At 55.2% G+C, this 27,937-nt stretch overlaps 11 protein-coding genes across 11 annotated transcripts; 4 read left to right on the top strand and 7 right to left on the bottom strand.

Annotated features, from left to right (window-relative positions):
* Positions 1-63: 63 nt before the first annotated feature.
* On the top strand, positions 64-2,322 carry ISF_01023 (forkhead box protein L2; the record flags this gene model as incomplete). Its single annotated transcript, XM_018844630.1, has 1 exon — positions 64-2,322. The coding sequence occupies one exon, from the start codon at positions 64-66 to the stop codon at positions 2,320-2,322; it is 2,259 nt and encodes a 752-aa protein (XP_018709080.1).
* Positions 2,323-3,185: 863 nt separating this feature from the next.
* Positions 3,186-4,016, bottom strand: ISF_01022 (DUF1649 domain protein; the record flags this gene model as incomplete). The annotated part of the gene is made up of 2 exons (XM_018844629.1): positions 3,186-3,376; positions 3,482-4,016. 2 exons carry the CDS (start codon positions 4,014-4,016, stop codon positions 3,186-3,188), a joined length of 726 nt encoding a protein of 241 aa, XP_018709079.1.
* A 1,348-nt stretch (positions 4,017-5,364) lies between these two features.
* Positions 5,365-7,073, bottom strand: ISF_01021 (Peroxin-3; the record flags this gene model as incomplete). Its single annotated transcript, XM_018844628.1, has 3 exons — positions 5,365-6,416; positions 6,482-6,852; positions 6,916-7,073. 3 exons carry the CDS (start codon positions 7,071-7,073, stop codon positions 5,365-5,367), a joined length of 1,581 nt encoding a protein of 526 aa, XP_018709078.1.
* A 1,608-nt stretch (positions 7,074-8,681) lies between these two features.
* On the bottom strand, positions 8,682-9,323 carry ISF_01020 (NADH:ubiquinone oxidoreductase 18.4kD subunit; the record flags this gene model as incomplete). The annotated part of the gene is made up of 3 exons (XM_018844627.1): positions 8,682-8,744; positions 8,796-8,966; positions 9,057-9,323. 3 exons carry the CDS (start codon positions 9,321-9,323, stop codon positions 8,682-8,684), a joined length of 501 nt encoding a protein of 166 aa, XP_018709077.1.
* Positions 9,324-9,684: 361 nt separating this feature from the next.
* ISF_01019 (Zinc finger domain-containing protein, CCHC-type) lies at positions 9,685-10,515 on the top strand (the record flags this gene model as incomplete). Its single annotated transcript, XM_018844626.1, has 2 exons — positions 9,685-10,119; positions 10,177-10,515. 2 exons carry the CDS (start codon positions 9,685-9,687, stop codon positions 10,513-10,515), a joined length of 774 nt encoding a protein of 257 aa, XP_018709076.1.
* A 452-nt stretch (positions 10,516-10,967) lies between these two features.
* On the top strand, positions 10,968-11,320 carry ISF_01018 (mitochondrial cytochrome c oxidase assembly factor; the record flags this gene model as incomplete). The annotated part of the gene is made up of 2 exons (XM_018844625.1): positions 10,968-10,997; positions 11,075-11,320. 2 exons carry the CDS (start codon positions 10,968-10,970, stop codon positions 11,318-11,320), a joined length of 276 nt encoding a protein of 91 aa, XP_018709075.1.
* A 238-nt stretch (positions 11,321-11,558) lies between these two features.
* Positions 11,559-12,586, bottom strand: ISF_01017 (DUF28 domain protein; the record flags this gene model as incomplete). Its single annotated transcript, XM_018844624.1, has 3 exons — positions 11,559-12,175; positions 12,232-12,294; positions 12,355-12,586. The coding sequence occupies 3 exons, from the start codon at positions 12,584-12,586 to the stop codon at positions 11,559-11,561; spliced, it is 912 nt and encodes a 303-aa protein (XP_018709074.1).
* A 391-nt stretch (positions 12,587-12,977) lies between these two features.
* Positions 12,978-19,249, top strand: ISF_01016 (HEAT repeat protein; the record flags this gene model as incomplete). The annotated part of the gene is made up of 2 exons (XM_018844623.1): positions 12,978-18,698; positions 18,758-19,249. 2 exons carry the CDS (start codon positions 12,978-12,980, stop codon positions 19,247-19,249), a joined length of 6,213 nt encoding a protein of 2,070 aa, XP_018709073.1.
* A 286-nt stretch (positions 19,250-19,535) lies between these two features.
* On the bottom strand, positions 19,536-20,474 carry ISF_01015 (hypothetical protein; the record flags this gene model as incomplete). The annotated part of the gene is made up of 1 exon (XM_018844622.1): positions 19,536-20,474. One exon carries the CDS (start codon positions 20,472-20,474, stop codon positions 19,536-19,538), a length of 939 nt encoding a protein of 312 aa, XP_018709072.1.
* A 406-nt stretch (positions 20,475-20,880) lies between these two features.
* On the bottom strand, positions 20,881-22,556 carry ISF_01014 (WD40 domain protein; the record flags this gene model as incomplete). The annotated part of the gene is made up of 3 exons (XM_018844621.1): positions 20,881-21,558; positions 21,695-22,464; positions 22,532-22,556. The coding sequence occupies 3 exons, from the start codon at positions 22,554-22,556 to the stop codon at positions 20,881-20,883; spliced, it is 1,473 nt and encodes a 490-aa protein (XP_018709071.1).
* Positions 22,557-25,623: 3,067 nt separating this feature from the next.
* On the bottom strand, positions 25,624-26,487 carry ISF_01013 (cleavage and polyadenylation specific factor 5; the record flags this gene model as incomplete). The annotated part of the gene is made up of 2 exons (XM_018844620.1): positions 25,624-25,883; positions 25,950-26,487. The coding sequence occupies 2 exons, from the start codon at positions 26,485-26,487 to the stop codon at positions 25,624-25,626; spliced, it is 798 nt and encodes a 265-aa protein (XP_018709070.1).
* Positions 26,488-27,937: the final 1,450 nt, after the last annotated feature.

Raw genomic sequence — 27,937 nt, 5'->3', positions numbered from 1 at the left:
ACACGCCGCGTTTGCTTCCGCGCTTCACGCTCACCAAATCATCACCATTTTGACCTGGCCACAATGGCCAAGTCGACGCGTTTTTTCGCCCAAAACGACAATCTCGCAATATTTCAGGACGACTTGTTCGATGATTCCCGTCCCATGACGAGCCACGCCCCCATGCCATCCGTCACTCGTCCCCCGCGTCGACCCCTAAGTGCCTCTAGCTCCAACGTCACTCTCGATCCGCCACCAACGGCCATGTCCGGCTACTCGCCCTACAAGACCAAGTCCTCCTCCCCTCGCTCTCCTCTCAAGGCCTCCCAAGGTCACCGACATAACATGATCTCCATGGCTCCTCCCATGGTCAAGCGCCACACCACCGACAGCCTACAAAAGAGACCGCAGCTCTCCAAGTTCAAAACAGCGCCGCAGAGACCAACTTTTGACCTCGGCTTTGGAAAGGAGAATGTCCACCCGCAGCTCTATCCCGCGCTTCCCACGCTCAACATCTCCATGGAAAATTACTATCAGCAAAAGCCCAATGCTAACGGCAAGCGCGGCCCCGGCCTCATGGATGCTGCCCCGATCCGAGATCCTCGTGCCAAGAAGCCCAAGACGGATGACAACGCTTTGCCGCCTCACGACTCCTTCCCCCCCGTCATTGACGACGGTACCAAACCACCTCACAGTTACGCTCAGCTTATTGGCATGGCCATTCTCCGATCTCCCCTTCGCCGACTCACCCTCGCACAGATCTACAAGTGGATCAGTAGTAACTACTCTTTTTATCACCCGGACGACTCCGGCTGGCAAAACAGCATTCGCCATAACCTGAGCCTCCACAAGAACTTCATCAAGATCGAACGCCCCAAGGACGACCCTGGCAAGGGCAACTACTGGGGCATTGAGCCTGGCACTGAGCACCAGTTCCTCAAGGAGAAGCCCGCACGGAAGTCGGTTCCTTCTGCAGAGAATCTGCCGGTTATGTCGACGCGTCTCGAGCCTTCGACCCGCCCTGTCCCGAATGTCAGTCTTCCGGAGCCTACTCTACCGCCTCAGGGGTCTCGCCGCCCATCTCTCTTGCCGCCTCTGCCTACCTCACAGGCCACCATGTCCATGCCCGCCGAGATTTCTTCCGATGCCACAATTCCCATCTCAGACGCCGCTGCTCCCGAGGATGCCGCCGACCGCCACGACAACGAGCTGCCTCATGACTCCATGTACTCACCTTTGCCTGCCAACATGCACTCGTCACCGCCTGTGCCTCGACATGGAGAGCGGACCGGCACTCCTCCTCCCATGACCGGCCAGCCCGCCTCGTCCATTACTCGCTCCCACAAGCGCAAGTTTGCCTCAATGGATGACAGCGGCTATATTTCCTCCCTAGAATCTTCTGCCATGCGTCCCAACCAAAAGGCCATGCTCTTGACTTCCGAAGCTGATCGTCCCCGCATCAACCGTGGTCGCGCTGAGGAGGAGATTGCCCGCCTACGCCACTCTTCCCCCTTTAGCCCGACCAAATCCCGCTCCCTGTCCGTCTACGGCCCCGTCTCCTCCTCTCCCCTGAGACAGGCTTGCGAGAACCAAGCTCTACCGCCTCTGACCCCCATAGTCAGGATGAAGCCTCCTGTCCGCCCACCTCCCTCCGCCTCTCCCAATACCAACTTGCGGATTCATCGCGACAAGGTCCGCAGCATGCTCCAGTCGCCTCTTCGCCGCGTCACTGGTGTCACCGATGAGGTACTGCCTTGGAGTCCGGCTTTCAATCTCGACGATACTCTTTACGCCTTCGATGATTCTGGCGACAACGCCAATGATTTTGATATCTTCCAAGACATTAATGGCCTGGATGACAATACCTTTGCTGTTATCGGCTCCGTGGACTCTGGCTCCCCTGTTAAGCGGTCTGCCAAACGCGCCCGCCTCGACCGATCACTTTCCTCGTCTGGTATCGACCAATTCACCGGCTCGGTCAAGAAGGCGATTACGTCGGCCCCCCTGCTCCGCGTCCCCGAGCACTCGCCTCTGCGCTTCCTTGACACCCCTAGCAAGGTCTTCGAAGGGCTGAGCTCACCCTCTAAGCTTCTGCAAGAGTCCCCCACCCGTGCCTCGCCTAGCAAGTTCTCGAGTGTCATGTTGGGAATGTCAGCCGATGACTGTTGGACGTCACTGGGTCTGGATTCCAACGAGTTTCCCTCGGGCAATGAGAATACGGAATTTGGCGGCGTTGATATCCTACAGGGCTTTCAGAAGATTGGTGGCTCGAACGCTCAGCAATCGAAACCAAACCGCTCTAACAAGCCCCCTCTGGGACGCAGCTACTCGACGGCATTTTGATGATGTGAGCCGGAAGATGCTCTTGTAACGATGTTGATGAATTATGATACGCGCTGCCGCCTGTGCAGTGACGGCCGGTACAAAATAGAGGAGAGGATCCAGGTGATTCTGGCAACCTACACATTGGCTTCGCGGCCAGCTTTTGCTTTCTGTTGCTTTCTTGCTTTTTTGTTGCTGGCGAAGGCGTGGTATGGTTTCGAACGGCAAAAGGCCAAGTATTTGTTAGGAGGATTCTGCTGCTTTCCTCCCGGAATGTTTTTCGAAGGGAGCGCTCGGTTCATTTTGGCGTTGACTTGCTTTATTCATATCTTGCTTTTTTTTTTAAGGCGAAGGTCTTTTCTTGCAAAGGCGCATGTCTTTTTTTTTTCTTCTTGGTTAATCATGTTTTGTCGAGTCTGTTTTTCTAACTCGTCTACTTTTTCCGGAGGCCATTTGTTAGTTAGCTATTCTTTTGCGCTTTTGGGAGGGGGTGGATTGCGATGCTTTCTTTGTTTTGAGTATTGTACGGAACGGAACAAGGAAACGGAACGGGAACAGGATTATGATTAGTTTGATTATTACCCGGCCAAGGGCCAAGAATGAGATTTGAATTATTGTTAGTCATTTGACTTATACATTTTTTCCTAATCTTCTTTTTGCTCGTCGCGATGGTTGAGTGACTTGTTTTCGGCACCATTGAGATATATAAAGTAGTTTGGTTGCATGTAGTGTGTATTGAAAGGGTATCTAGCAAGAAACAAAAGAGTCTATATGCGCTCCAAACGCCAAAGTATGCAAAGATCTAGTTAGTTAAAAAGGAGAGGGAAAAAATATCGTGCGTGTGTGTGCGTGTATGTGGTGGTCCAGGATTGAGTGAGAACGATTTAGTAGATGCGCATGCGCGCGGCCCAGCCTGTGCTCTCCTTTTGCTCGATGCTTATCTTGCAGGGAAAGGGATTGCCGCCGTGGGTGGTGATGGGCGGGATGTGGTCCTTGTGAGTGTTGGCAAAGGTGACGATCTTCATGGCGGTGGTGAGGAGGGTCTGCTCCATGGCTCTTCGGACCTTGGCGCGCTCTAGAGTGGAGGCGATGTGTGTTAGTTGGGCCTTTGTTCGCTTCCTTTGTTCTTCGTTCTGTGTCCAACACCGATGCGCAGGACAAGTACATGATCAAAGCTCACCTGATTCGGTCCTCGGCTCGGCGACCGTCACCTTGACCGTCCAGCACTCCCAGCAGACTTCCTCGTCGCCACGGGCGAGCCATGTCTTGCGACGCCTCTTCTCGAAGAAGCGTACGGATATCTGGCCGCGCGCGCCGCTGGCCGAGGAGGAAGTGACGGCGGTGGTGGCCGTGGAGGGTGAGGTGTACTGATGGCGGGGCGACGAGGACATAGTGGCGGCGGAGGACGGGTTGGAGGCGGAGGCGGCGGAGGAGGAGCGCTCGGCGTCGAGTTGGCGCTCCAGGGCGGCGGCGCGCTGCTCAATCATGGTGGCGAGCTCATCGTTGTCGACGTAGGGCAGGGTGAGGTCGAGGACGTCGCGGGTGGAGGGGCAGACGGAGGGGAAGAAGCGGTTAAAGAAGATGGTATGGAGGATGGCGCGGACGACGTCGCGGACGGAGCGGGGATCGGCGAAGACGTCGAGGATGAACTCGGGAGGGTCGACGGGGGCGGCAGCGGCGGCGGCGGTTGTGGTTGTGGTTGTCGTGATGTCCATGGTTGATCGCGGGTTGTCGGTTAGACTGTGGTGGCGAAGCGAGGAAAACGGCGAGGCGAGGGGGCGGGGGGCGAGGAAAACGCCGCCGTTGGATGGCGCGATTAGAAACCGTTAAAAAAACGTTTGTGCGGCTGAAAATGGGCGTAGCCTGGGTTGAAAAAATTGATAATTGCGCGGAGAATTGGGATTGAAGACGAGGTTAGAGGATCGAGGGAAGAGAATGCGAGAAATAGGTAGAGCTACCGGTAAGCTCGGAGGAGGCGGGGAGGGAAGGGGAGGGAGGGCGAGCTTTGGGGGGGGCGAGGGATGAGGTGCAGATGACGAGAGTCAGCTGCTCTCAGCGCACCAGCTGGTCCAGCTTGCGGTAAGCAGACAGCTGTAGCGGACGTCACTGCGGGGGAAGACGAGAAACGCAGACGGCTTTGGTGGGCAGGTGGGGGGACTTGGCAGTTCGTCAGCCAGCCCAGCCCGGCGGGTTTGGTTTTGTGCTGGCTTTGATTGGTGGGTTTTGGGGGCACTTTGATCTGGTTGGACTTTTGCATGTAACAGCTGTAACAGCTGTAACGGTAAACGGCTGGTTGTGTAAAAGAAATAAAGGAAGAGGTGAGTGAAAGAAGAATGTCGGCGACACGGTTCGAAAAGAACCTCAGTACAATGGGGAGGAAAGTACGACTGCCCGCCTGCAGGTATTCCTATGTATGTACATACATACATACCTAGGTACGGGGGGAGGGCTGTTTTCATTAGACTGGGCGAAAATAGCTCTGGGGCGTCTGCGGCGTCGGATGACAGCGCTGTATTTATCAGTTGCAGTGAGTGTGCAGTGAGTGTGCAGTGAGTGTGCCGTATAGCCATCAGTAACCGTGGGTGCACCAAAATGTCTCCAAAGGATGTGTATAACAGCCCACATGAATATCGTGCCCAGCTATAACTTTGTAAAGTCACCAGCTGTGCGTCCAGCATAAGACTACCCGTGGCCTCATACGACACCAATTAGTGTGGACCCTGCCGCGTTGGGAACCGAAGTCGGCGGGCTCCTTCAACGGTATGCGCTGGACGGCCAGACAAGGAATTGGCGCCAGTACGCAACGAGGATATCACTTCGTACTCGTGGCTATTACTAGACAGTGCTGAATCCCTTGAGCCGTAAATTTCCTGAATGAATGCAGTAGATAATACATTGACGCATCTAAAAAGGGTTCTACTTCCCGCGAACCCGTCCCTCTCTGTTCAATGCAAAGAAGCGATTCCCGTGCTGTACAAGACTGGGCCTACCTGCCCCCAACAATGCCGCTATAATGATTATTTTCCCTTTTCCTGTTTTTTTTATGTATCCTTTTGCGTCTATTTACTGTGCTTCGACCGCCTTTTCCCAGGCACTCTCAAAGCTGTCCTGATTCTCCACCATGACGATGCTTTGATCGGCTTGCGTGCTGGTCGGCGTCTTTTTCTCCGTCGGTACCTCTGGCGTGGTGGCTGCCGCCGGCTTGACATGCACGGCGCTCTCCATCAAGCCGTCACCGCCTCGCACCTCGCTCTCCCAGTTACTCGAGTAGACTACGGCAGCAAAGGCCTCGAGGCCGCGGACTGCCTCCATGTCTTGTAGGTACTCGTTAGGCACGCCGTTGCCGATGACGTGCGCTTGGCGCGTCAGCACAGAGAGTATGCGGGGAAGCAGGACGACCTTGGTCTGCTTGGCCGCGGTGATGGCGTTGGCCATGAAGCCGCTCTCGTCGACGGGCAGCTCAAAGGCCTCGGTCGCGAGCTTCTTCTCCACCAGCGTTGAAAAACCGGCGTCGAGGAGAAGCGTCAGCACGTGGCAAAATGCAGGCGACTCGATGAGGTCAGCCGTCTCGTCAAGGAGCCTGCGCAGGGCCTCGGGCGACGATGACGGCGGGGCCGGGACGCCCTCCGGGGCGACGTTGCCCTCGAGGATGCCGGATTGGCGGATGACCTCGTCCTCCTGGCCCTGCGGCGGGAGCAGATATCGCAGCCAGTTGGCGCTACGCCGCTCCTCAGGGGATGAGCCCTCGACCTGCCTGCGGACCTCAATGACCAGGTCCGACAGACGGTCAAAGCTGATGAGGTCGCGCGGGTTGAGGGTGCCGAACACGGAGCGGACAGCGCTGTCGACCGCATTCATGATGTCGAACCAGCCCTTATTGAGGACCCACCAGCTGAAGGTGAGGTACTTGCGGTTCGTGTCAAAGTCGCTACCGTACGCTTGGTCCGTGTTGTCGTCATCGTTGTTCTCGAGGCTAATGGTCGCGGACTGGGTGCCGGTGGCGAGCGCGACGACACTGGAGAGATAGCTCCGACGGCCGAGGAGGTTCAGTTGCACGCGAGTAAGCATGGTTAGCAGGGCGAGGGTGTAAATGAGCGTAAAGGCGCGAGTGACAGCTACAGCGTGTTAGCCGGATTGGTCAAGCAGGGAGGCTTTGCGGGGAGGGGCGTGTTGCGCATACAGCTAATGATCAGATCGTCCCAGAGTTGTCGCTTGGAGCGACGGGGTTTCGCAGAGGTGCCGTCCTGCGCAGAATTCTCCGGGACCGATGTGAGCGGGGGAAGAGAGGCCTGGCTTGCATGAACACCGCTCTCGCTGATGATCGAGCTCTTGGCATCGTCCTCGGTCAGGGCAGTGTCGGCAATGCTGGGCGGCGTGGGCGAGGCGTCCGCCGGGTTGGCCTTGACGGCCTTGGCCGTCTTGGCTTGCTGAATCTCGTAGGTGATTTGCTCCGTGTTCATCTCGGCGAGGACGTTTGCGGTGGCGGTGGGCAGGAGGGCGAGGACGGTGAAGGTACAATCCTCCTGATTCTGCTCGAAGCGGCGACGCAGGCTAGGCGGGACAAGTGTCAGAGTCATACATGTGGGAAATACTTCAAGGGGTTGAGATGCTTACTTTTCTTTGGAAATGCGCTCGCTCGTCATGCGCTCACGCGCGTCGGAGATTTTAGACATGACGTATTGGCTGACTACATAGCCGGCACCGACGATGCCGACGCCAATGGCGATGGGTGTGCGGTTCCGACGGAACCATCCTCGTACTGTGGAAATCATGGCCGTTTCCGCAGTGTAGTTGATCGGGGGAGGGCGGCTGAGGACGGTTTGCGGGGAGCTCAGATGGATCAAGGCGTGGCGACCGCGGTCATGGAAAGAGGAGTTGAACGTCGAGAACACCTTGCGAGGTTATGATTGGGAATTGGATACACGCCTATTGAAGCGAGCGCTGGCGTGGGAGAAGAGAAACAGCCTTGGGCGAGCCAAGGTAGGAAAGAGATGGCGATGGTTGAATCGCACGTGTTGAGGGCATCAAGCTATCATGATCCGAAGCCTGGGGAAAAAAGGTGGTTCTGAGCGAGCGCGCCCAGCAGCACTTGGCCAGGCCCCCAATTTACGCAAGGCGGGCGACGCGCGAGCCGAGGCCTCGGTCCCCCGAAAGCGATGGTAATAAGTGCAAGCCACCAAGCCCCAACGAGGCCAAGACAGCCGAGCTTAAGGAGCAGGTACTTGTAGCCTCATACTTTCGACTACCAATACCCATGTACCTCTCTCCTGCTACTGTGCCACGCCCGCGCCACATGCCCCCAGAATCGTGAGCTAGTGCACTATTCCGATTCGGCCGCGGCCTCGACGAGGTAGAGCTTATCATTTTGTTCAACATGTGCTTACCAGACGCTGTATGCAAGAAGATTCAGATAGCATAGCATGGTAAGCATAAGTGATGAAGGCTGCATCTATAAGATGTTGAAGAAGGGTAAGAAAAAACCATCTGCGGCTTTTGCGAGAAATGGGGATCGTCTACTACTAGGCACTGGGACGGGCCAACATATTACTGAAATGTGACTCTTGGTTGCCGTGAATTGAGCTTCCCCAAAAATTTGGGAACAGTCATAAATCAAGGGTGCTGCGTTGCTTTCTTGCCTTGAACCCTCTCGCCCAACTAGATTGGAGGCACCCGCCGGGGTTCCGTCTGGCTTGACAGACCACAAGTATCGCGAACAAGGAATCAAAACGGTATCTTCGATTGAGAGATTGATTCAAGATTGATCCGAGTAGTATTAGTATTAAACAATTAGGAGGTGTTATGCATGATCCGAGTATTATTAAACAATTAGGAAGCGATATGCATATAGCAAATTCTGTTTAATCATGACCGAAAGTCATGTTGCAGTGCGGGTACCAAGTGCAGGTAGCAAAATATGCTCAATACGTTGAAATCTGCGTAAATAGACACCACATACAAAGCAACAACTATTAAGATTCTTTAATCTGGTCAAGTAACTGCACCTGTCAAAACATCCACTTCCTTCTTGTATTCGTGCTCCCTGTCCATGTTACCACCTAGACAAAGCTCCACGAGACCAGTTGACCTAGTTCACACTCATGTAAATGGGCGAATAGCCTATTTGATAATTTTTCATCCCCCTGTCGTAGCTTTGGGCCAGCTTTGGGCAAGCCTTGGGTGTCTTCATAGCAAGTTGTGCAGCGACTGTCAACTCGACAAGGCTAATCGTGGTCTCACGCTTACACGACGGGACAAACTTGTTATATACAAACAATGAATTTTAGTCTTGGTGCAATAACTAGTACAAAATCCACAGCAAAACATTCACTGCCAATGTCAGTCGACACGCCCCTCGCTTCTATAAAACAACAGCCTCTAAATTATGACAAAGGATAGGACGTCGCGGGGAGCGATTCGAGGTGCTTGCGGTGATGCTCGTTGGCCTAGTCATCATTAGCTCAGGTATTCGAAACTTGTCAGCAATTTTCACGCACAAAAGGTGTCCCGCAGTAGTTGCAGGTGGCGATCTCAGCCTTGTCGGTGTTGATGAAGATCTTGGGGTGGCCGTGGGCGGCGCTGCCGCCACCATCGCAGACAACGATTCGATCGTGAGTCCATCGAACGGGCTGCTTGTGAATCATCTCCATAGCAGAGAGAGGTTGAGGCTACGCGTTGGAGTCAGCATCTCAGTATCCAGCCATCGGAAACCCAGGCATCCATCCTCCGGGGGGGGAGCCTTCCGCCAAGTTCCGTACCTGAACCTCAAAGTCGGTCTGCTCGAATCGGGGGCCGGTCATGGCGGTGGTTCGCGGCTTCTGGTTTCGGGACCAGACCTCCACGCGGTTGGGAGCCTGGCCAATCTCGACAGGGAGGGAGTCGCCGGCCTTGGTGGGCGTCTTGAACTCGTCTCGTGTCGTCGGGACGGTTGATTCGAGCTGACGGGCGGATACACTGAAGGCGCGGCGGGAGACGCGCATGCTGCGCGCAAGGCCGCCAATGACTCTCAATTGCGGCGCGGCCATGGCTGTGGGGGTTAAATGTGATGCAAGGACGCAATTGAGCCTAACTGTAGGATTACCAGCTCGCATTCGGCGTTAGATTCCACTGGGAGAGCAGGTTGACGAACTAGAGTGAGTGGATTAGAGATCGCGGAAAAAGCTATTTTCCGGGGCACCGAAGCCTGAGAGCTCCAGAAAAAAGTTCCAGGACGCCTGCGAATTGGCAACGCAGTTTCCCATAAACACACGGAAAATCGATTGTCGTGGAATAAAAGGTCGGAGTCTGTTTACGTCTCGGATAATATCAACACGGGACATACGTCAGTTATTTTTGGAAAACTCGCATCCCGCGCAACGTGAGCTGCGATAGCTCTAGCCATCCGCCATGGCGCCCGACACACCAAAGGGAGCCTCTTCGAGGCTGTTGACCATGAAATTCATGCAAAGGGCCATCGCATCGAACTCCGCACCGGCATCTCCGGAATCAGAACCCGGCTCGGCGAAGAAGAGGAAATTAGAGCATGGATCGCCCGCAAGCAGACTCAGCATGAACTTTGACCAGGCGTCAGTGGATGCCGCTGTGCAAGCCCGGGAGGCCGCGCGCCATGCGGCGCTTCAGCAGCATGCGACGGGCGACACACACTGGGTTCTAAAGACAAAATTCGAGAAGCCGACTACTGTGAAGCCCGCAAAGGTGGCACGGAAAATAGTCTATGTCGGGTATGGTGATATTGACTCTGACAACGATGATGGCGATGGAGCAGACGTCGCGGCGAATGGGCGCACATCATCGAAGCCGAAGCCAAAGCCGAAGACTGAGGTATGTCAGGGCAAGTACTCAATATCCGCGCCGAGTTAAATCTAACGAGAGGCGCAGAGATCGCAAAATCCAAGCGATGACGAATCAGGTGATGATTCCGGAGACGACTCGGACGACAGCGAGGACTCCAACCCAAGGAAACGCAAACAACCCGGCTCTCAGCAAAACCAAAGTAGATCGCGTTCCAGGTCGCGTAACGCAGCAGACCCAAGAGCCAAGGACCTTCGAGACAAGCGTAGGAAGAAAGATGTGCGGTCCAACAACAACATCACGTCGATTTCGGGAAGCAGCGACAAGGCGGCGAAGAGTAAATCCATGACTTGCTATAACTGTCACCAATCTGGTCATAAGTCTTCTGACTGCCCCCGACGCAAGCCCGGCGGACGTAGCAAGTAATGGTATCACGAAAGCGCCTACTTGTAAAGATTAGTAACGGGCGGAGCTTGTAAAGCTCGGAGAGCACCCATCGCATCAACCTTAGATAGGAAGACCGTCCTAATACGGCGGGACCTGCACGCAAGGACCCGGCGCGGCCGGCCTGCCTGCCGGATGAATCATGATACATACATAAACTTTCCAGTATTGGGGAGAGATTAGCCTATGGATTTAATTAATAGACTCACATTGGTGGCCAAGTGACATTAAAATTTGTATTTGATATTGTAGCGATTGTATTGGTAGGTGTTGGCCTCACTATGCGTGGTGGATCTAGGCCGATTTCAGTGCTTCCGAAGTGGCGTGAAAAGGTGTCTGCTACTTTCGCCCGACATCACCACGGCGCAACCGCATCATTGCCACCTCGAGACCGACAATCACTTTGAAAAAGCGTCCAACCATCACAGTCCAACATGGGTGGCTTAAATTTGGAAGTATTCAAGGTATGGACTGATGCCTTCCCCGAACCCCCCTGCCCTTGAACCCCGAGCGCTGACATGGGAACCAAAAAATCAACCAGTTCGGCATGTATGTCATGTTTCCCATTGGCATCATGTACTACTTTGGCACGAACCTCGACCAGCGCTTCTCCGTCCCCGACTTTTGGCCGCGACCCGAGGAGTGCAACAAGCTGCCGCGCGACCGCGACGAGCTCAAGATCGAGTACGAGCGCATGCTGGCCCGGCAGCGCTTCAAGCAGGCGCGCTTCGAGGAGGAGCAGCGGGCCAAGGGCGAGGGTGCCGGCGGCAGCGGAAACGACTCTTGACTTGATACCGACGAAAAGGGGCGTATCAGCGACGACGATCCGGGCCATGGCTGTTGCCATGCCTCTAGTGTAACAACAGGAAAAAGAGAAGAAGACACCAGAGAGTGTCTGATTAAAGGCGGCGCATTGGGTGGCGTTTTAAGAATTGGTTCAAATGAACAGAAACAAAAGTTTTACAATCTATCATGGAGATACTACAAATAGTGTACAATAGTTGGCTTGCGAGCTGCAGGATATCTCAAACATCAAGATGCCTCTCTACAGCCTCCCACGCCTCATCGCCGGCGCGTCCCTGCTTGGTGTTTGCGAAGATGGCCTTGACCTCCGCGTGCTCCTTCAACGTCGCCAGGAGCGACGACAGCGCGGCCGCGGAGTCGTCCGAGTCCAGCTTGACCATGGTGTTCTCGTTGGGTGCCCAGACGATCTCCGCCGCGCGCAGCTCAAGATCAAACTTGGTGGCAAAGGCCTTGGCGATGGCGACGAGCACCGACGGCTCCGTCCACAGCACGTAGCTGCCCTCCTCCTCCTCCACATCCTGCGCGCCATCGTGCTCAATGGCCTCGTCGAGGAGGTCCGACAGCGCGATGCCGGCGGCGCCGTCCTTGAGGGAAAAGACGGCGCGGCCGCGACGGGCAAAGTTGAAGGCGGTCGAGCCGGTGATGCCGCCGGCCTTTTTCACGGCCAGCTTCAGGTCCTGGAGGGTGCGTTGCTTGCTGTCCGTTTCGATGTCGAGGATGAGGGCGATGTCGGGCGGCAGGAGGAACTCCATGGTCATGGGCTCCAGCTTGGCGCCGGTCGCCGACTTGCCCTGGCCGCTTGCGATGGCGCCCTCGATGAGCGCCTTGGGGATGCTGGCTGATGGTGACGTGTCAGGGACAGTTGGGAAGAAACGGATTCTCTTCTGAAGTCACCTTTATTGGCAGCGGCAATGGCACTGGCTAGGGCTGGGTTATATTGAACATCATCGCCATACACTACTGTAGTGTTAGTGCATGTAGGTCCCAGGGAGCGTTGGTGGCGGGCAGCCCACGTACTTCGTGAGTACATGGTGATGAGCTTTGTGAAAGCCGTGCGCTCAACCATCTTCTTCTTGTCTGTCACGGCTTTAATGTGCTTCGTCTTGGACCATTTATTGTGGCCAGCCTCTTGGGGCCTGGTTGTGCTCAGGTGCTGTCTGCATGCCGGGCATATCCTGAGACGAGGGGTAGCAGTTGGGCGCAGGACGAGCTGTGCGAGGGCGCCGGCAAAGCGCTTAGGAGGTGCCATCGCGGGCATCCAAAGATGGGTGGTAGTTGGCTAGCTAAATCATTGACATGATCTGTTTTTGGCAATGTGTTGAATGATGTGACATGGGATTGTCGTGATGGACTGATTGATGCACAACGGGTTAACGATCTTCCCCTGATGCATGCTAAAAAAGAGCGCCCCGCTGCGTTTCCTTACCAAGTGTGCCCCCCCAAAAGGGAGTCTAAAATAAACCCACCGAAGCTTCTCCAGAAAGGTCACTGCAAAGTGGCTGTCGCTGCCCCTGTCGTCGTCCCAACAGCCAGCTCATCTGGGCTTCTGAACCTCCTGCAAACCGGCACACGACAGCTTATACGCGACCTCGGGCACGAACAAGGCCAGTTTTCTCAATGATTTAAAGAAGCGAAAAATAATGTCATCCAACGAGGACCCCGAGGTTCCAGCCCCGGCCGCCCAGTCGCAGCCTACGCCACCGCCAGCAGCGGCAGCAGTACCACCACCACCACCCCCCGACGACAAGAAGAGCGACAACCCGGAGCTCGACCTCCAGAAGCTCCAGTCCCTGCCCGCGGAGCAGCAGGAACTGTTTCTCCTCACCTTCGTCACTGACCTGACAAAGTACGTGCGCCAGCTCGAGCCCGACGACTGCACGGCGCAGCAGTTCTACCTCAAGAAGGAAATCTTCCGCATCATCAACCTCGCCGCCCCACAGCCGTCCAGGGTGGTGCGCAACAATCTGGGTCAGTGCCTCGCCCACGTCTTCACCTACGGCGACCGAAAGCTCCTCTTCGAGACCATCAACGACCTGGTTGGCGTCGTTTCCGGCGCCAAGTCCAAGACCGACACCGAGACGCGCGCCAAGCATGCCGCCGTCGTCTGCCTAGGCGACGTTTACGCCGCCGCTGGCGATAGCGCCATCGGACTGCACCAGCTCTGCTGTACGGCGCTCGTAAAGCTCCTCAAGTCGTCCTCCAACAATGCGGGCCTCCGTGCTGCCGTCTTCACCGCCCTTGCCAAGCTGGTCGGCATTGTTGAGGGATCTATGGACGAGAGCATCGCGCGCGACGTCTGGAAGCAGGGTAGGAACCATGCCCTCAGTGACAAGGGTTCTCTTGTTGTCATTGCAGCTTCACAGTGCCTCAAAGCTCTCGTAAAACACACTGCCTACTTTAGGAACTCGTCGGACTTTGACAAGCTTGAGACGGCCATGTTCAAGGCGTTCGAGTCATCGGTCGCCCAAGTTCGACACGCGGCCGCCGGCTGTCTAGCCGAAGCCTATGCACAAGGCTACTCCGACACCGCAGTCAGCAAACCCACCAAGAGCAAGAAAGCAAACCCCAAGCTGAAGCGCCAATCTACACTGCCTGGCGTTGTTGGCGACGACGACGAGATGCCTTCTCGTACCGCTAGTCCTGCGCCGGGTGCGAAGCGCAAAGAAGATCTTGCCCTCTCGCTCGCCGACATCCTCCGCCAGCTGGCCGCCCAGTACGTCAAGTCTACAACGTCCAACCGCGCCCGAGCCGCCATTGGTGTGTGCCTTGGAAAGCTGTTCCGCCGCCTTGGTGAGAATGTCATTGAGTCGAATTATCTGCTCATTGTTGATACGCTCACCACGGATATCCTCGGCAGCACGAGCATTGCCAACAATCGCTACCGGCTCTTGATCTCGCGCAGAATCATTGATACTCTACTTCACGAGGTCATCGGTAACAAAATATTGGGCGAGTCTGGGCAGATCAAAATTGCCCAAGTCCTGATCAACAGCATCCTCAAGAACTATCCCGCGGCTTTGCCCGAACGCCCTGAACCGTCAAAGCAGACCCTAATCACAGCACTACGCGCTGTAGCGGCCTTGATCCAGTCCCTGGGGTCTGCCACTGGAAAGTTTGCCGAATCGTGTCGTGACGGCCTGCTGCAGGTCTTCCAACACCCGAGCTACTCTGTCCAAGTGTTTGCGTCGCAGTGTATGAAGGTCTTCACGGTAGCGTGCCCTCAGCAGCTATTGCCATGCCTCTCTGTCTGCATGAACAGTCTCGCGCGAGAGCTTTCGCTGCTCGCGAGTGGGAGGAACTCACAACGGCGATGCATTGGCTTGTCGCATGGGTTGGCAGCGACTCTCAGCTCAAGTCCGTTACGGCCACTTCACGGCTCACTGGACATCAACAGTCGTGTTCTGACCATGGCAACCAATCTGCTCAAATCCTCAAGCAAGTCTGAGCTTCGAGTTTCCAGTACTCAGATCCAGGTGGCATGGATTTTGATTGGCGGTCTCATGTCCCTCGGGCCCAACTTTGTCAAAATCCACCTATCCCAACTTCTTCTGCTTTGGAAGAACGCGTTGCCGAAGCCGCTGGCAAAGGACAACACTACATCAAGAAGCTTGCTCGAGGCTTCCTTCCTCACACACGTGCGAGAGTGCGCTCTGGGATCGATATTGGCATTCCTTGAGTTTAACAATCGCCTGTTGACTGTGGATGTTTCCAAACGCATTGCGACCATGTTGCAAAGCACAACGGCCTTTCTGAAGACACTCCCGGGCAAGAAGACTACCGAGGATATTTCACAGCGATTAACGCCTGCAGTTCAACTCCAAGATCTCGAAAAGATGGTGCAGCGCCGAGTACTCCAATGTTACGTCAAGCTGGTCAACCAGAGTCCTGCAGGTGGTAGCGAGGCACTTTTACAATCCAACCTGCTCACTCTCGCTATTTCTCTGTTCGCGGATCCCGACAATTACTCTGCCAACTCACTTAGTGCTTCTATTGCCAATGCTGCTGCGACTTACGAGTCTATCTGGGATGTTGGCGACAACGATGGCTTTGGTCTCACTGGTCTCGTTTATGGGTTCAATGTCCGTAGCTTGCCTGGCCAACACGAATCTACCATCCAGGAGGTTTCCAAACCCGATTCGTTTGAGGAGATGATTGATAGTGTCCTACTATCACCCATCTGCGGCAGCCTGGAACATGATGCTTCCGCTCTCTACATTGGCAGCTTGGATCTCAACGAAGCCAGGGCCGATCCTCCAGCCACAGAAGTCGTCAACATGGCAATACAACTGTTCGCCTTTGCCTTTCCTCTCACGCCTGCCAAGGTCCAGGAAAGCATTCTGGAACAAATTCGAACCTTTGGGTCATCTGGCTCCCTGCAGCGCGACCTTGCGAGGAATGCAGCAATTAGTGTCAACGTTGCTACCGCAATACTGGCCACCATGCGAGTTGCAACGAGAGAGACAACGTCCCCGGCTGGCGATGTCTCCAACTCTGCTGTGGAAAAGCTGCTGCAGGATATTGTTCGAGATTTTGTCATTGACCAAGACCAACACGTACGAAGCCTCGGATACGCAGCCACAGCCAGACTCTGCAATGTATACGGAAACGCATTTACGAATCATGAAATCAAGTACCTGGTGGACACCATCGTCAGCAATCGCGAACCTAGTGCACGAGCGGGCTGTGCCATGGCTCTCGGGTCCATCCAAACCAAAGTAGGTGGCATGGCCGCGGGATATCACCTCAAGACTATTTTGGGTATCCTGATGTCTCTCTGCAACGACCCTCACCCAATCGTGCACTACTGGGCTCTGGAGGCCCTATCTCTTGCCGCCGATGCTGCAGGCCTGAGCTTCTCCGGCTACGTCCCCAGTACTCTTGGGATGCTTGCCCAGTTATTTGTCTCGGAAACACATCACCCAGAGATTCCCTCAGCGATTACCATGGCGCTTGAGACTGAGCTCTCCACCCCAGCTGCGATTGCACGATGTATAGATTCTTTAATCAACGTGCTCGGCCCAGATCTGCAGGACTCGAAGAAATCAAGAGAACTGATTTTCACACTCGTCGGCCAGTTCCAAGAATCTCGTGATAAGCAAGTGGAAAAAGCTGCTTTAATATGCCTCGAGCACCTATCCCTGTATGCCCCTGGAGAAATGCATTACTCAGACTATGTGCGTTTGCTTCAAGGATACTTATCGTCTGAGCACGGCGAGCTGCGAGATGCTGCTATCGAGGGAATACACAATATGATGAAGCGAAACCCGCGCGACGTTTTACGAGATGCGGTGCCGGGCTTTGAAGAGAAGCTGTGGCTGCTACTCGACGCCACGCCAGAACATGACGGCATCAAGAACATTATCAGGAACTGGCTCCAGCAGACATGTCTTGTTGAAACGAACGAATGGCTAGACAGATTTCAAAGGGTTCTCCGGTTGACGCGTGTTAAAGAAACGGCCGAGGTAACTGTGGCCAAGCCCTCTGGAGGTGCAGTTGACTTGAATGACGAGGAGGTTGCCGGCTTCGCCACGGCTGCGACCGAAACGACAAAGGACGGCAAGGACCCGAGCTCTTCCACTGACGCTGAGCCTCTACGTTGGCAGGTGACAACCTTTGCCATCTCGTGCATTGGGGACATCTTTGCCATGGTCGCCAAGGATGTTGCCTCGAACGGTGAATCAGCGGCTCAGACAGCGCTCCAAAACAAGATTGCTGAAGTTGTTCGGATGGCCTTTTCTGCATCGACCTCAGGCGTGTTGGAGCTGCGTATTTGGGGGCTGAAGATTATCGGCGTCGTCTTGAAGATGTTTGGCAAGACACCCGACCCCGATTTCGAAGAAGCCATGCTGCTGGAGCAGTATCAGGCACAAATCAGTTCCGCCCTGACGCCAGCCTTTGCTGCCGACTCGTCTCCAGAGCTCGCCTCGGAGGCGGTCAATGTCTGCGCGAGCTTCATCTCCATCGGTATCGTTACCGATGTCGAGCGTATGGGTCGCATTCTGAAGACTCTCGTCAGTGCCTTGGAAAACTTCTCGTCCGACGATGAGAATGCAGGTATCGGAGATCTCAAGGGCCTGTCGTCAAATGCGCAGACCATGGTCAAGATTGCCGTCTTCTCCGCATGGGCCGAGCTCCAAGTGGCGAGCAGCGAACAAAAGTATCTGCTCGATGTTCTCAAACCACACATCGGCACACTGACGCCGCTTTGGCTCGAGTCACTACGTGAGTTTGCGAGGCTACGATTCGAGCCTGATATTTCCATGACGCTGGGACCCCCCTCACTATCTGGAAGCCTGGATTCTATCTATGCAGCCCTCAATCGTGAGACGCTTCTCAAGTTTTACCAAGATGCGTGGTTGAAGCTTGTCGATGCCATTGCATCCCTTATTGAGCAAGATAGCGAGTTTGTTTTCGATGCCCTTGACGGCAAGGAATCCAGCGAAGCCACCACCAATGGCCATCGTAAAGCCGGCATCAACTATCGAGACGAGCCCGTTGCATTCTTCTTTGTCTTGTTCGGCCTGGCCTTTGAATCACTCGCCATCCGGCCAGGCCAATCCGACTCACTGGCCACTCGCGACCAGACACTCGCCATTGTCCAGGCTCTGAAACGCATCCTGCATCCCAGCGTCTCCGGCCACGCCATCTATCGCCCCGACGTATTCGCCGAGACCATGGATCTGCTTGACCGCCTGGTATTGACGGACGGCATTGATGTGCAGACGGTCATTGTCGATATTGCGCGCGCCATGTGTGTCACACACCCCTCTGCGCGCCGTCAAGGATCTGAAGAGGGTGACCTGTCCGAGGACATTGATCAGCTCTTCGAGCTGACCAGAATCATCGTCCTTGTATTGTCCGGTTTGCTGCCACACCTGGCTGAGGGCAACCAGCCGGTCCGACACCAAATCAACGAGGAGACTCTCGTCCTCATTCGCACATCTCTAGACGCTCTTGTTGATGCCGCCGAGGTATTCCCGGCCATCATCAAGTCGGATTTACACGCATGCATTATTCACATTTTTGCGACAATCCTCGCCACGCCGAGCTGTCAAGAGCTCATTGTTCCACAATCGCTAGCCACATTCAAACGCTTCATTGGTAGCATGAGCGGCTCGCGAAAGATTGCCTCGGATGGCTCCTCTGCGACAGATGTCCAACTGCAAGGCTGCTTGCGCCGCTTCCTTTCCATCTATCTCAACGCCCAAAAACGCGAGGTGCCGACGGCACTTCTCTGCGTCAGAAACTGCCTACTGGCGACAACCATCCTGTTTACCGGTGGAAACAATCACCTCCCCGCATCGGAACCGCTAGTCGTAAGATATCTCGACGAACTCCTAGACTGTCTCACCGACCGCATGGTAAGCTGACGCACCACCACAACACTCTCACTCCAATCCGCTGCTAACAAACGCCACAGACTGCCAAGATTGCGGCCAACTGCATCCGATCCCTGCTCCTGCAAAGCTCGCCGTCATCCTCCGACGTCACTATCGCTCGGTACCTCGTGCCGCGCCTCATCGCCTTCGTCACCAACGTGGAGCCCGAGGACCCGGAGCAGGCGCGCTCCCTCGTCGCGCACAGCCTGTGCCTCTACGTCGGCGCAGTCGGCGGCGGGGAACGCGCGACCGCCGCCATGGCCCTCGTCGTGCCCGTGCTCATGGCGCGCGCCACCGCCGAGGGCGAGGAGCGCTACCCGGAGACGAGCGCCCGGCTGCTCGAGGTCGCCGCCGTCGACCAGGACGCCTTTCGGCGCGTCGTCGGAGGTATGAGCGCCGCCCAGAGGGGCCTGCTGGAGGAGGTGGTGCGCTCGGCGCGGCAGGCGGCCGCGGGCGGCGCGAGCCAGTCCAGCGCGGACGTGTCAGGCCAGCCTGCCATCCAGCTCAAGATGAACTTTGGCGGCTCTGCGTGATGAGAAGGAGTTGTTGTAATGAGACATGGTACGTACGCAAATTACGAACTTGGTGACGGGGGGAAACAGCGGTACGATTCAAAAAGCACAGGCATGCGTGTTTAAAAAGAAAAAAAAGCAAGTCTATTCTAGATAATACTATTGGCATCTACATTTACCAGTGTTTTGGGACCTTGCTTCGTTCGCGCCCTCATCGTATCCCATTGACTCTCGTAAACCGAGGAAACAGGTCCGCGGCAACCATGAAGAGAAAGGTGTCACACAGTTGACTGCTGGATGAGGGTAGTTAATGCGCAACATTACGGAGGTGGTCCCTGGGAGCCCCCCACACCCAGGGAATCTGAATTGGCACAAATTGCCCACGCCACATGACCCTTGCGTGCCCGAGCGACGTAACCGGACCGAGCCCCTGCGCTGCGGAAAAGCTGGTTGCTCCTCTGCGAGGGTCAAGGGGGATGGTCGCCGCCGCCGCCGCCGTGCTCACGTCAAACGGCCCGGAGCCATTGGCGATGACGATCTCGTTCGGCGCGACGTCCGCGGCGTTGGGGTCTTCCGCGGGCGGACGCGCCTGTTGTCCCTGGTTGCCGTCGCGTCCTCCGTTAATTAGACTCAGCAGCCACAGCCCCTCAGCGTTGGACGACCAGTCTTGCACGGGCGGCGGCGGCGGCGGCGGTGGCGGCGGCGGCTGGCGTGCCCGGAAGTCGCCTTGCGGCACAAACGACGGCGCCGCGGGGTTGAGCCGCTTCGCGCTGGACGACGATGTCGACGACAACGTCGGCAGCCCGGAGCTGCTGTCGGAGCTAGGTTCCACTGGTGGTGGTGGTGGTGGTGTTGGTGGGACGTCGTCGTCGGTCACCACGATGACGGGCACGGGGGAAGCACGCGGGGTGTGGTGCTCTCGAGCGCGGCAGTGCCGACGGGGGGACCCTCCTCCTCCTGCTGCTCCTTTTCCTCCTTGTCCTCCTCCTCTCGTGCCCCCGTGCTGCTTCGCGGTAGAAGAAATAGGAGGCGGCGGCGCCGAGGGTGCATCACCGCCGCTCGGCACGGCCGCGGGTTGTGGTGGGGTTGTCTTCGTCTTGTCCTCGTCGTTCCTCTTCGTCTTGTTCTTCTTGTTTGCATTTCGCGCCAACTTCTTGCTCTGCGGCATCGTCTCGGGCAGCGGCAGCGGCAGTAGCACCGCTGCGCCCCGCGCGGCTCCGGTCCGTTGACTGGCGTTCGCTGTCATGAGGTGTTGTTGCTCGTTCCGAGAAGTTGCAAGTTGGTCGGGTTTCTTGTAGAGTGTTCGCAAGGTGCAAGAGTTAAAAAAGAGAGAGGTTGCTATTTTCGTTTTCCCGGTTTATATACACGTCGCGCCAAGTTTCTTTTTGCGCACTTTCCTCTGCATCACGGCATGACTCTCAAAGGGCCTCCAATTGCTCCGTGAGTACTTGAACGACTATTATAGGCGCTGCCCTCGGTGAAATGTCCAGCTTTGTGAACGGGGAGGGAGGGCCGCCCGCATTCGTGACACGACAAAGGTCGTACGACATGTGTGTGTGTTGGTGCGAGGGAGGCTTTGAGCGGCTCGCTGTTCTTTGATTCCATTCAGATAGGCTACACCCTCAATGGCTTTGAATCTTGTGAGAGCCGCCTCACATCTTTCGAAACGAAAATGTGTCCTCAACCGCGGCGCCATCATCGACCGACAGGTCAGAAATATCTGGGTCAAACGCCTCCCTTGCCATCCTCCTCCTCGGTAGCGCCTCGTCATCCCACTTGGAAGCGCCGCGCCACGTCTCCGGGACCTGGTCGCCCTCGCCCAGCGATAAGATACGGTACTGCTGCGCTGTGGACAGCAGCGCCAGTGGAAACTCCATGTCCGCATTGATCCACGAAATCTGCGCCTTCAGTGGCGCGCCGCCGCCGGCCGCGCTCCTCGTCGAGATGAATTCCTCCGGCACAACCGGTGTCGGCCCCTCCAGCAGCGGATCCCACAGATACGTCAACGCCCCCTCGTCCTGCGCGGTGGAGATGAGAAGCAGCTCCCGCGTATGCTTGTGCCATGAAAAGGTTACGACGGAGTGAAACACGAGCACGGCGCGTAGCTCGGCGGCGGCAATGTCCCAGATCCAGATGGTGCACGGCGCGTCGTCGAGGCGTGTGGCAAGGAGCGTGGATGAGGCGTCAAAGGCCAGGATCGAACATCCGGGTTTCGCTTCTATCGGTTTACCGTCGGATGGTACGCCTGGTGGTGAGATGGGTTGCGTTGCGCGCTGGAAGGTGTGTATTGTTTGGCCATCTCTTGATGTATTCAGCTGCTCTTGCCATATCTGTACCGAGGGTCAGTAACTGGGTCGGTTTGTCGGCGCTGAGCTGTGGACTTGCATGTAGCGTATCTTGAGGTACGATCGTAACAGGGTGTATAAATGTCACCCTTTTCCTCCACGAGTCTGTCTGCAGTATCACAACGGCACGGCTGTGGTCACCAACGGCGCAGAGGTCCGATGTATGGTTCGGCTGGCATGTCTTTATGCCCAGCTCAAGCACAGCATCTGGGTTATCTGACAGGTTTGCGCCCGTTATTGTTCTGAAATGCTGCCCGTCTGCCGTGTAGAGGACCAGCTGGTGCCCGTGCGCGGCAGACTCCCACAGCAGCAGCCACTTGCCGTCCGGCGTCCAGCAGACGGACTGCGCGTCCACCGTCTCGGCCGCCCACGAGCGCTGCACCTGCCTGGACACGGGATGGTGGATGCTCACAAAGTCCTTGCCGCCGAGGCGCGTCAGGACGGCCAGGTGCTCGGTGCCGGCGCGCACCGAGTAGCTGCGGCCGACCGACGACTGCTGGTGGAACTTGGGGTTGGCGACCTCGACGGCCGTCGAGGTGGCCAGGTCGAAGATGGCGAGCTTGAGACCCGAGGGCGAGCAGAGGAGCACCTCGGCATCGCGGGCGCCAAACCGGGCGATGCTGGCCCTCTCACCGGGGAGCAGTGGGCTGTGGATGGCGGCGTGGAAGGACGAGTCGGCGTGCGCGGAGAAGAGGTGGACGCCCTCGCCAGCGCAGATCATCAGCCGAGCGGACGAGGGCGACCACTGCAGAGACGTCACGGGACCGAGGGTGGATGGCAGCGGAATCGTGTGCTTCAGCTGCAGCGTCTCGACGGAGCGCACAGAGATCGTTTGCGCGTTGAGCGTGGCGACCAGGCTGCCGTCTGGGCTTGCTCTACACAGAGGAGTGGCTGTCAAGCAGTTGGTCAGCATGTGTTCGGAAAGGGACGTTGGAAATCTCTGTGGCTTGGGACATACACGGAAACACCGGAGAGGCATACATGGCGCAAAATGTCACAGCCAGGCTAAACACAGCCTCCAGTGTGAAGGAGGAAGGTCGTCGATTCCGTTGATCAACCTCAAGCCGTTTGATGTTTACAAGGTTACCTAATCCGGACTAGGGCGGGGCACTTCTTGTTGGCTCGCAAGGCATGAATGAATTACTTGCCAAGGCAAATGATTTATAAAATGCACAATGACTTATATATTTTCTTTCCAATAGACTAGTAAAGGAAAGTTTAAAAATTATCTCTAACATTTTCAATTCACTTTATTTGCAGCGCTCAAGCGTCTCCACGCCCTCCCTCCTAATATGCAAGATAATGGTTAAAAGAGTGGCTGTTGTAGATGTATTCGCTCGCTTTCTGACCATGAGGTAAAATACATGATACAAGTTCAATACTAGTTAGTCGCTCTTATTGATGGTCCCCAAGGATTTTGACCCATCAGCGCCGACATGAGTTCGTATTCGGCTTCGTATTTACCTTGCCACATCTGCTTATGAACAGCGTGAGCCCTTTCGGCGTGTAGTCCAGTGTTCATGGCCTTTATATACTCCCAATACTCGGGGTAAAAGCCTGAAAACTCCCAGTCAATGATGCCTGTGAGCTTAGCTTGCCCCCGTCAACAAGGATGTTTTCCAGGTGCAGGTCACCATGCGTGAATACGGATTTATGCTCGTGCAGAAATGCCTTGGGATACTTCGAGCGCCAGAAGTCGACTGATTCGCTAGTCATGGACATGTTCCACTCCGATTCGCTCTGAAAAGGGCCATATGGTTTATAGCCGCCATGGATATCGTGGATCTCGGAACCAAGTCCTCCAACACCGGATACTCCGGTAAATAAGTACCCAGACGTGTTAGGAATGAGCCGAATTTGCGAGATTGCTTTGCCCAACTCGTTAGCAAGCTGGCGACGTTCAGGGTATGACATGCGGTAAAAAGCGGCCTTGGCTGGTACGCCTGGTATCCGGGTCATGATCACAACGTTGCTCCCAGAGTTATTCTGATACGTGTCTATGAGGAGGGGCGCGGGGACGTCGGGCGCTTCGGCCTCAAGGAGCGCAAGGGCCGCTCCCTCGTTTCCTCTGTCGGTCTTTGCAACCAAACTAGCAGACTTGGATAGATAAACGTCTGCCACCCCGAGATCTCCCGGAAGCAGCCGCCGATATGTCCAGATACGGAGGAACCGGGGCACGCAATGCCACAAGCGTCGAAAGAACAGCAGCCAGGATCGACTCCAAAATCCTGACGAAATGGCGCGAGGGCAGCGTTAGACAATGCAAATGATACACACCGACCGGCATTCGAGATGGGCCTGACTCACTGTGCCGCTCCGGCCATGGCTGTGCACATTTCTTTTCCTCTTCGAACCGGAGTACTGCGCGCGCAAATGTGTTCTGAAGCTGGACAAGATAGGGCGAGGGCAGTGGCGTCTCTGATGGCGAGTCTGTGTTCCGTTGGATACGGATCATCTTGCCGTATGGTAATGAAACCCCATCGCAAGTTTGTAAACTAGTGTCATAGGAAAAAGCGACAAACTAAGAAGACGGTGAATTAGTATGGCGAACGTGTTTTATTGTCCGAGTCCAAGTGCCTTTACTGCATTTGTTTCTTCCATGTTGATAGGCGCCAAGTTGTCTGTTCGATTCGTAGATGTAGCCGGGGGTCGTACCATCAATGATGCTTGGCGAATGCCTAGACCGAAACCTGGAGACAAGAGCCAAGTGTTACTGGTGTTGGATGTATGTTTGCCCAGCACAGTACGCAAATAAGAGACGTTTTTGGGGGCGACGAAGGCTTGCAGCAGCGCAGCTCGCGGGTCTTCACTATCCGCCTGTAGAGAGGTTCGAGTTTGGGGGGCAGAATATAGCTAGGGATGGGTTCTTTAATCTGGGCACAATCTAGGGGGCTTATAAAGCAGCGCCCGTCGTCACTACGTCTAAGTAAGGCCGCCAGTGGATCGCTGACAGTTTCTTGTTCAAAGCCTGATCAAGTCAACTTGTAGCACTCATAGAGCTTCTTTGGACGGCGTGACCGACATAGACACAGGATAGCGTGCCAGTCGACTTTGACTTGGCGCAGTACTTGCTCAAGGGATTCACCTGGGTTTGCGAGGATCCTCCTGCGGATCTCGCGGGCGGCTGCTTGCTTGTCGTGGGAGCCATCTAGGAACATTTCTGTGAGGATCACATGCTCTACAGGTTGTAGTTCAGACGAGAGGATGGTTTTTTTCACATCCTCGACGTCAAAGCTATCATCGCCAGGTGTGCACATGACTAGCAACGTGCGGGTTGATCGAAATAGGACGTAGGAGAGCTGCAGCGGGCAGTGTGCCCACTGTCAGCATGGAGGACCCCAGCCAGTACGGGCAGCTCAGATGCAAGACATGGGTAATGCAGGCCCTCTACGAAATGGATCAGGGTGGCTAAATCAGCATCATTCCAGGCTATATGATCCGAGATATTGTGGATGAGGCTGTCGAGAAAGCTCAGCAGAACGCCCTGATCGGCCAAGTTCCGGAGGAGGACCTGCTTCGAGATAGTGCATTCAGCAATCCATGAGGGATTGATAATTTTCTGTGAGAGCGAAACTGATCGCTACAGATGTGTAGCTATGGAGACTTTTTCTTTTGAGGCGATTTCCGCGTCGAAGCCTACCTGGAGCTATCGCACACTTTAGTAGATACCATAGTTGCCTAGGAGGAATGTATTGTGGCTTGATAATGCGTTTATATCGATTACCTCTATTGTATCTTGTGGATCTGTTATTGTATTTTCTACCTGCCCGTGTTTCCGTATATCCTTGTTAGATCGCTACTTCCGAAATCGTAGCAAACACAACTTTTGAAGAGACATCTGCACTTTAACAGTGCGGCTGCGCAAGAGCTCAAGAATCTTTTGTAGATAGAGTTCAAATTAAACAATGCTCAGAAAGAAATCTTCTCTAGCTATGACTACATGGATGTATGATGGCTATGGGCTACACGCAGACCGGGTTGCCCTAGGAAAATGGCCAAAAAAAGAAAGAATCCAGACGCCCAACACCGCCGCCAATGAATTTACATGTCCTAGTTTGTCCCATTTTCCTCCTTCATGACTGTATCGTCGCCAGCAAGAACCTTTGTCTTGGGAGGTTGCTCGCCAGCTTTGGCGCCGTCGCCGGGCGTGACCTTGACGACGTTGCCGTCCTCGTCGACGAATTCAAAGTTGTAGCGGCTCAAGATATGTGGGATCGCAGAGAGTTGAGGTCCGTATCGGCCACTGTTTTCATACAGCTCGAAGAGGGGCACGGCGAGTAGTTTCATATTCTTGGGGACGCTGAGGACCTCTGTGTGACACGGTTAGCAAACGAACGCGGAACCGGACCAAGGAAAGGAGGGCCGCAGAAGCGTACTGTTCTTGGGCAGATGGATGAGGTAAATCTTCTTGCACTCCTTGGGACGGGTGACGTGGGCGGGCACGAAGGGGTACATGAAGGTCTCAAAGTTGGGCCGCCACCATTGCGATAGACACTCGCCAATGTCCCAGTCGCCGTCCTTCTCGTCCTCGCCGAGGCGGCCGACGGGGCCGAGTCGCTCGTCGAGGCGCGTCTTGAAGCCGGCCATCTCGTCGTCCTCGGGCCGCAGGTAGTCTCCGGGGAGCTTGAAGAAGGCGTTTGCGATCTGCAGCATGAGGATGTGCGGCTGGTTGTGCTCGTGGCAGACGAGTATGCCCTCGCAGGTGCGGCGCATGCCGTGCTCGGCATAGTGCTCCTCGAGGCGCTTCAGGCGCGCAATAACGGAAGGGTCCTCTTCGGGCTGCGTCTCCTTGACCCCAAAGGTGTAGTTTGAGAAGGGATAGACACGGACCTTGGGCGGCTGGTTCGCGTTGAAGTCGAGGGGAAACACAGGCGGGTTGCCAGACTGGATGGTGCCGGCGGGTATTGTCGACATGATGGGCGAAGGAGAAGGGACGGGGCGAACTGAGGAAGAAAGAAAAAGAAAAGAGAAGGCTTGAGGGGGGCGCCTGAGGCGAGTTTTCGATGCAGCTTCTTCCAAAAGAGCTCCCTGGCTGCAGCTGTCTGTCAAAAAGTTGGTTGGTGCAGCTGTTGGAGGCACAAGAAGGCAGCAAGCGGCTGGGCAGCAAAGCTCTGGCGCAAAGCTGTGATCCCAAAGTAGAAGGCGGTGGGGTCGCTAGGTAACGGCCTGCAGTGGTGCGACTCAGTGGGTGAGGAGGTGAGCGACGAGGAAAGCCAGGGCTGAGAATGATGCTATTCAAAACAATTGATAGTACAAAAATATTTTATACGGGGTCAACCTGTTTTACTTTGAGATATTATTTTACACCTGTTTGCTGGTACATCAGTTACTAACCATGGTGCCTCGTCCCTATGTAATGTAGTATCACCACAGCACGTGCCGAAACAAATTACTACAGGCTCCTCATTGCGAAACATATAGACGGTGAGAGGCTGTGGTCAACGGTTTTAAGCAGAGGATTTAACTCGTTTCATTTGCGAGTAGTGTAACGTAAGGCAGAGCAAGCCAGGCTGACGGCCGCTACTGGTTGTGAATGATTTGAAGCAGGGCACAGCAGAGCGGGAGTTTATATTTAGTGCCAACCATCATGCCAGAAAGTGTACTAATAATGATTTTGGGTATTGTTATACATACCTAATCTGACTACTTACGGCAATCTGCAATCGTGGTCTACCTCAACGCCGCAGCCACCCCATGACAAGTCGCATTGACCGCCACTTACAAATGACCCCTCCATATGCGGGCAACAAAAGAGACGCGGCTACTCCATGATTCTGATGTAAGTAACAGTCATCATAAAAAAAATATGTATATAGAGTGTCTAATTTCTCGCTAATTCGCACGCCTAATTTCAAATTTCTTTTCTTTCATGTACAAAGACTCGCAACCAGTATTCCCTAGTCCCGTAGCCAATCCTAGAGCATGAGACAATCGTGACGTGCGTCCCAGCACAACCCTAGCTGATCGAGCATTACCAACATGATCAACAACCAATGGAAAACGGAGATCCCACGACCCCAGAAAAATTCCAGGTCGTAAATGATGTAAAAGGCAGGCATCTACGTCCCGTCCCAGTATATCAGGGCCTGTGGCGACCCCACGTGACAGTGTGGGAAGGATGGGCCGCAAGCAATTGGGCAGGCAAACGGCAAAATATGGAAGCCACCAAAATAATCACATCCACAACATGGGTACAAATCAACAAATCACCAACTTGCATGCATCATTTGTCCGCCTCATCTCATCCCCGTCTCGTCTTGTCTTACCCCCAGAATCAAGGCGATCCCGCCTCAGCAACTGCATCCTGCCTGGCACTGCCCTGCCCTGCGTCATGCCCCCGCTGGAAATGAGCAGAGCCATTCAT

This window comes from Cordyceps fumosorosea (genome assembly GCF_001636725.1).
Source record: "Cordyceps fumosorosea ARSEF 2679 chromosome Unknown scaffold_1, whole genome shotgun sequence".
Taxonomy (NCBI): Eukaryota; Fungi; Ascomycota; class Sordariomycetes; order Hypocreales; family Cordycipitaceae; genus Cordyceps; species Cordyceps fumosorosea.
The sequence above is the reverse complement of the archived record's forward strand: the minus strand, read 5'-3'. Positions and strand labels throughout refer to the sequence as shown.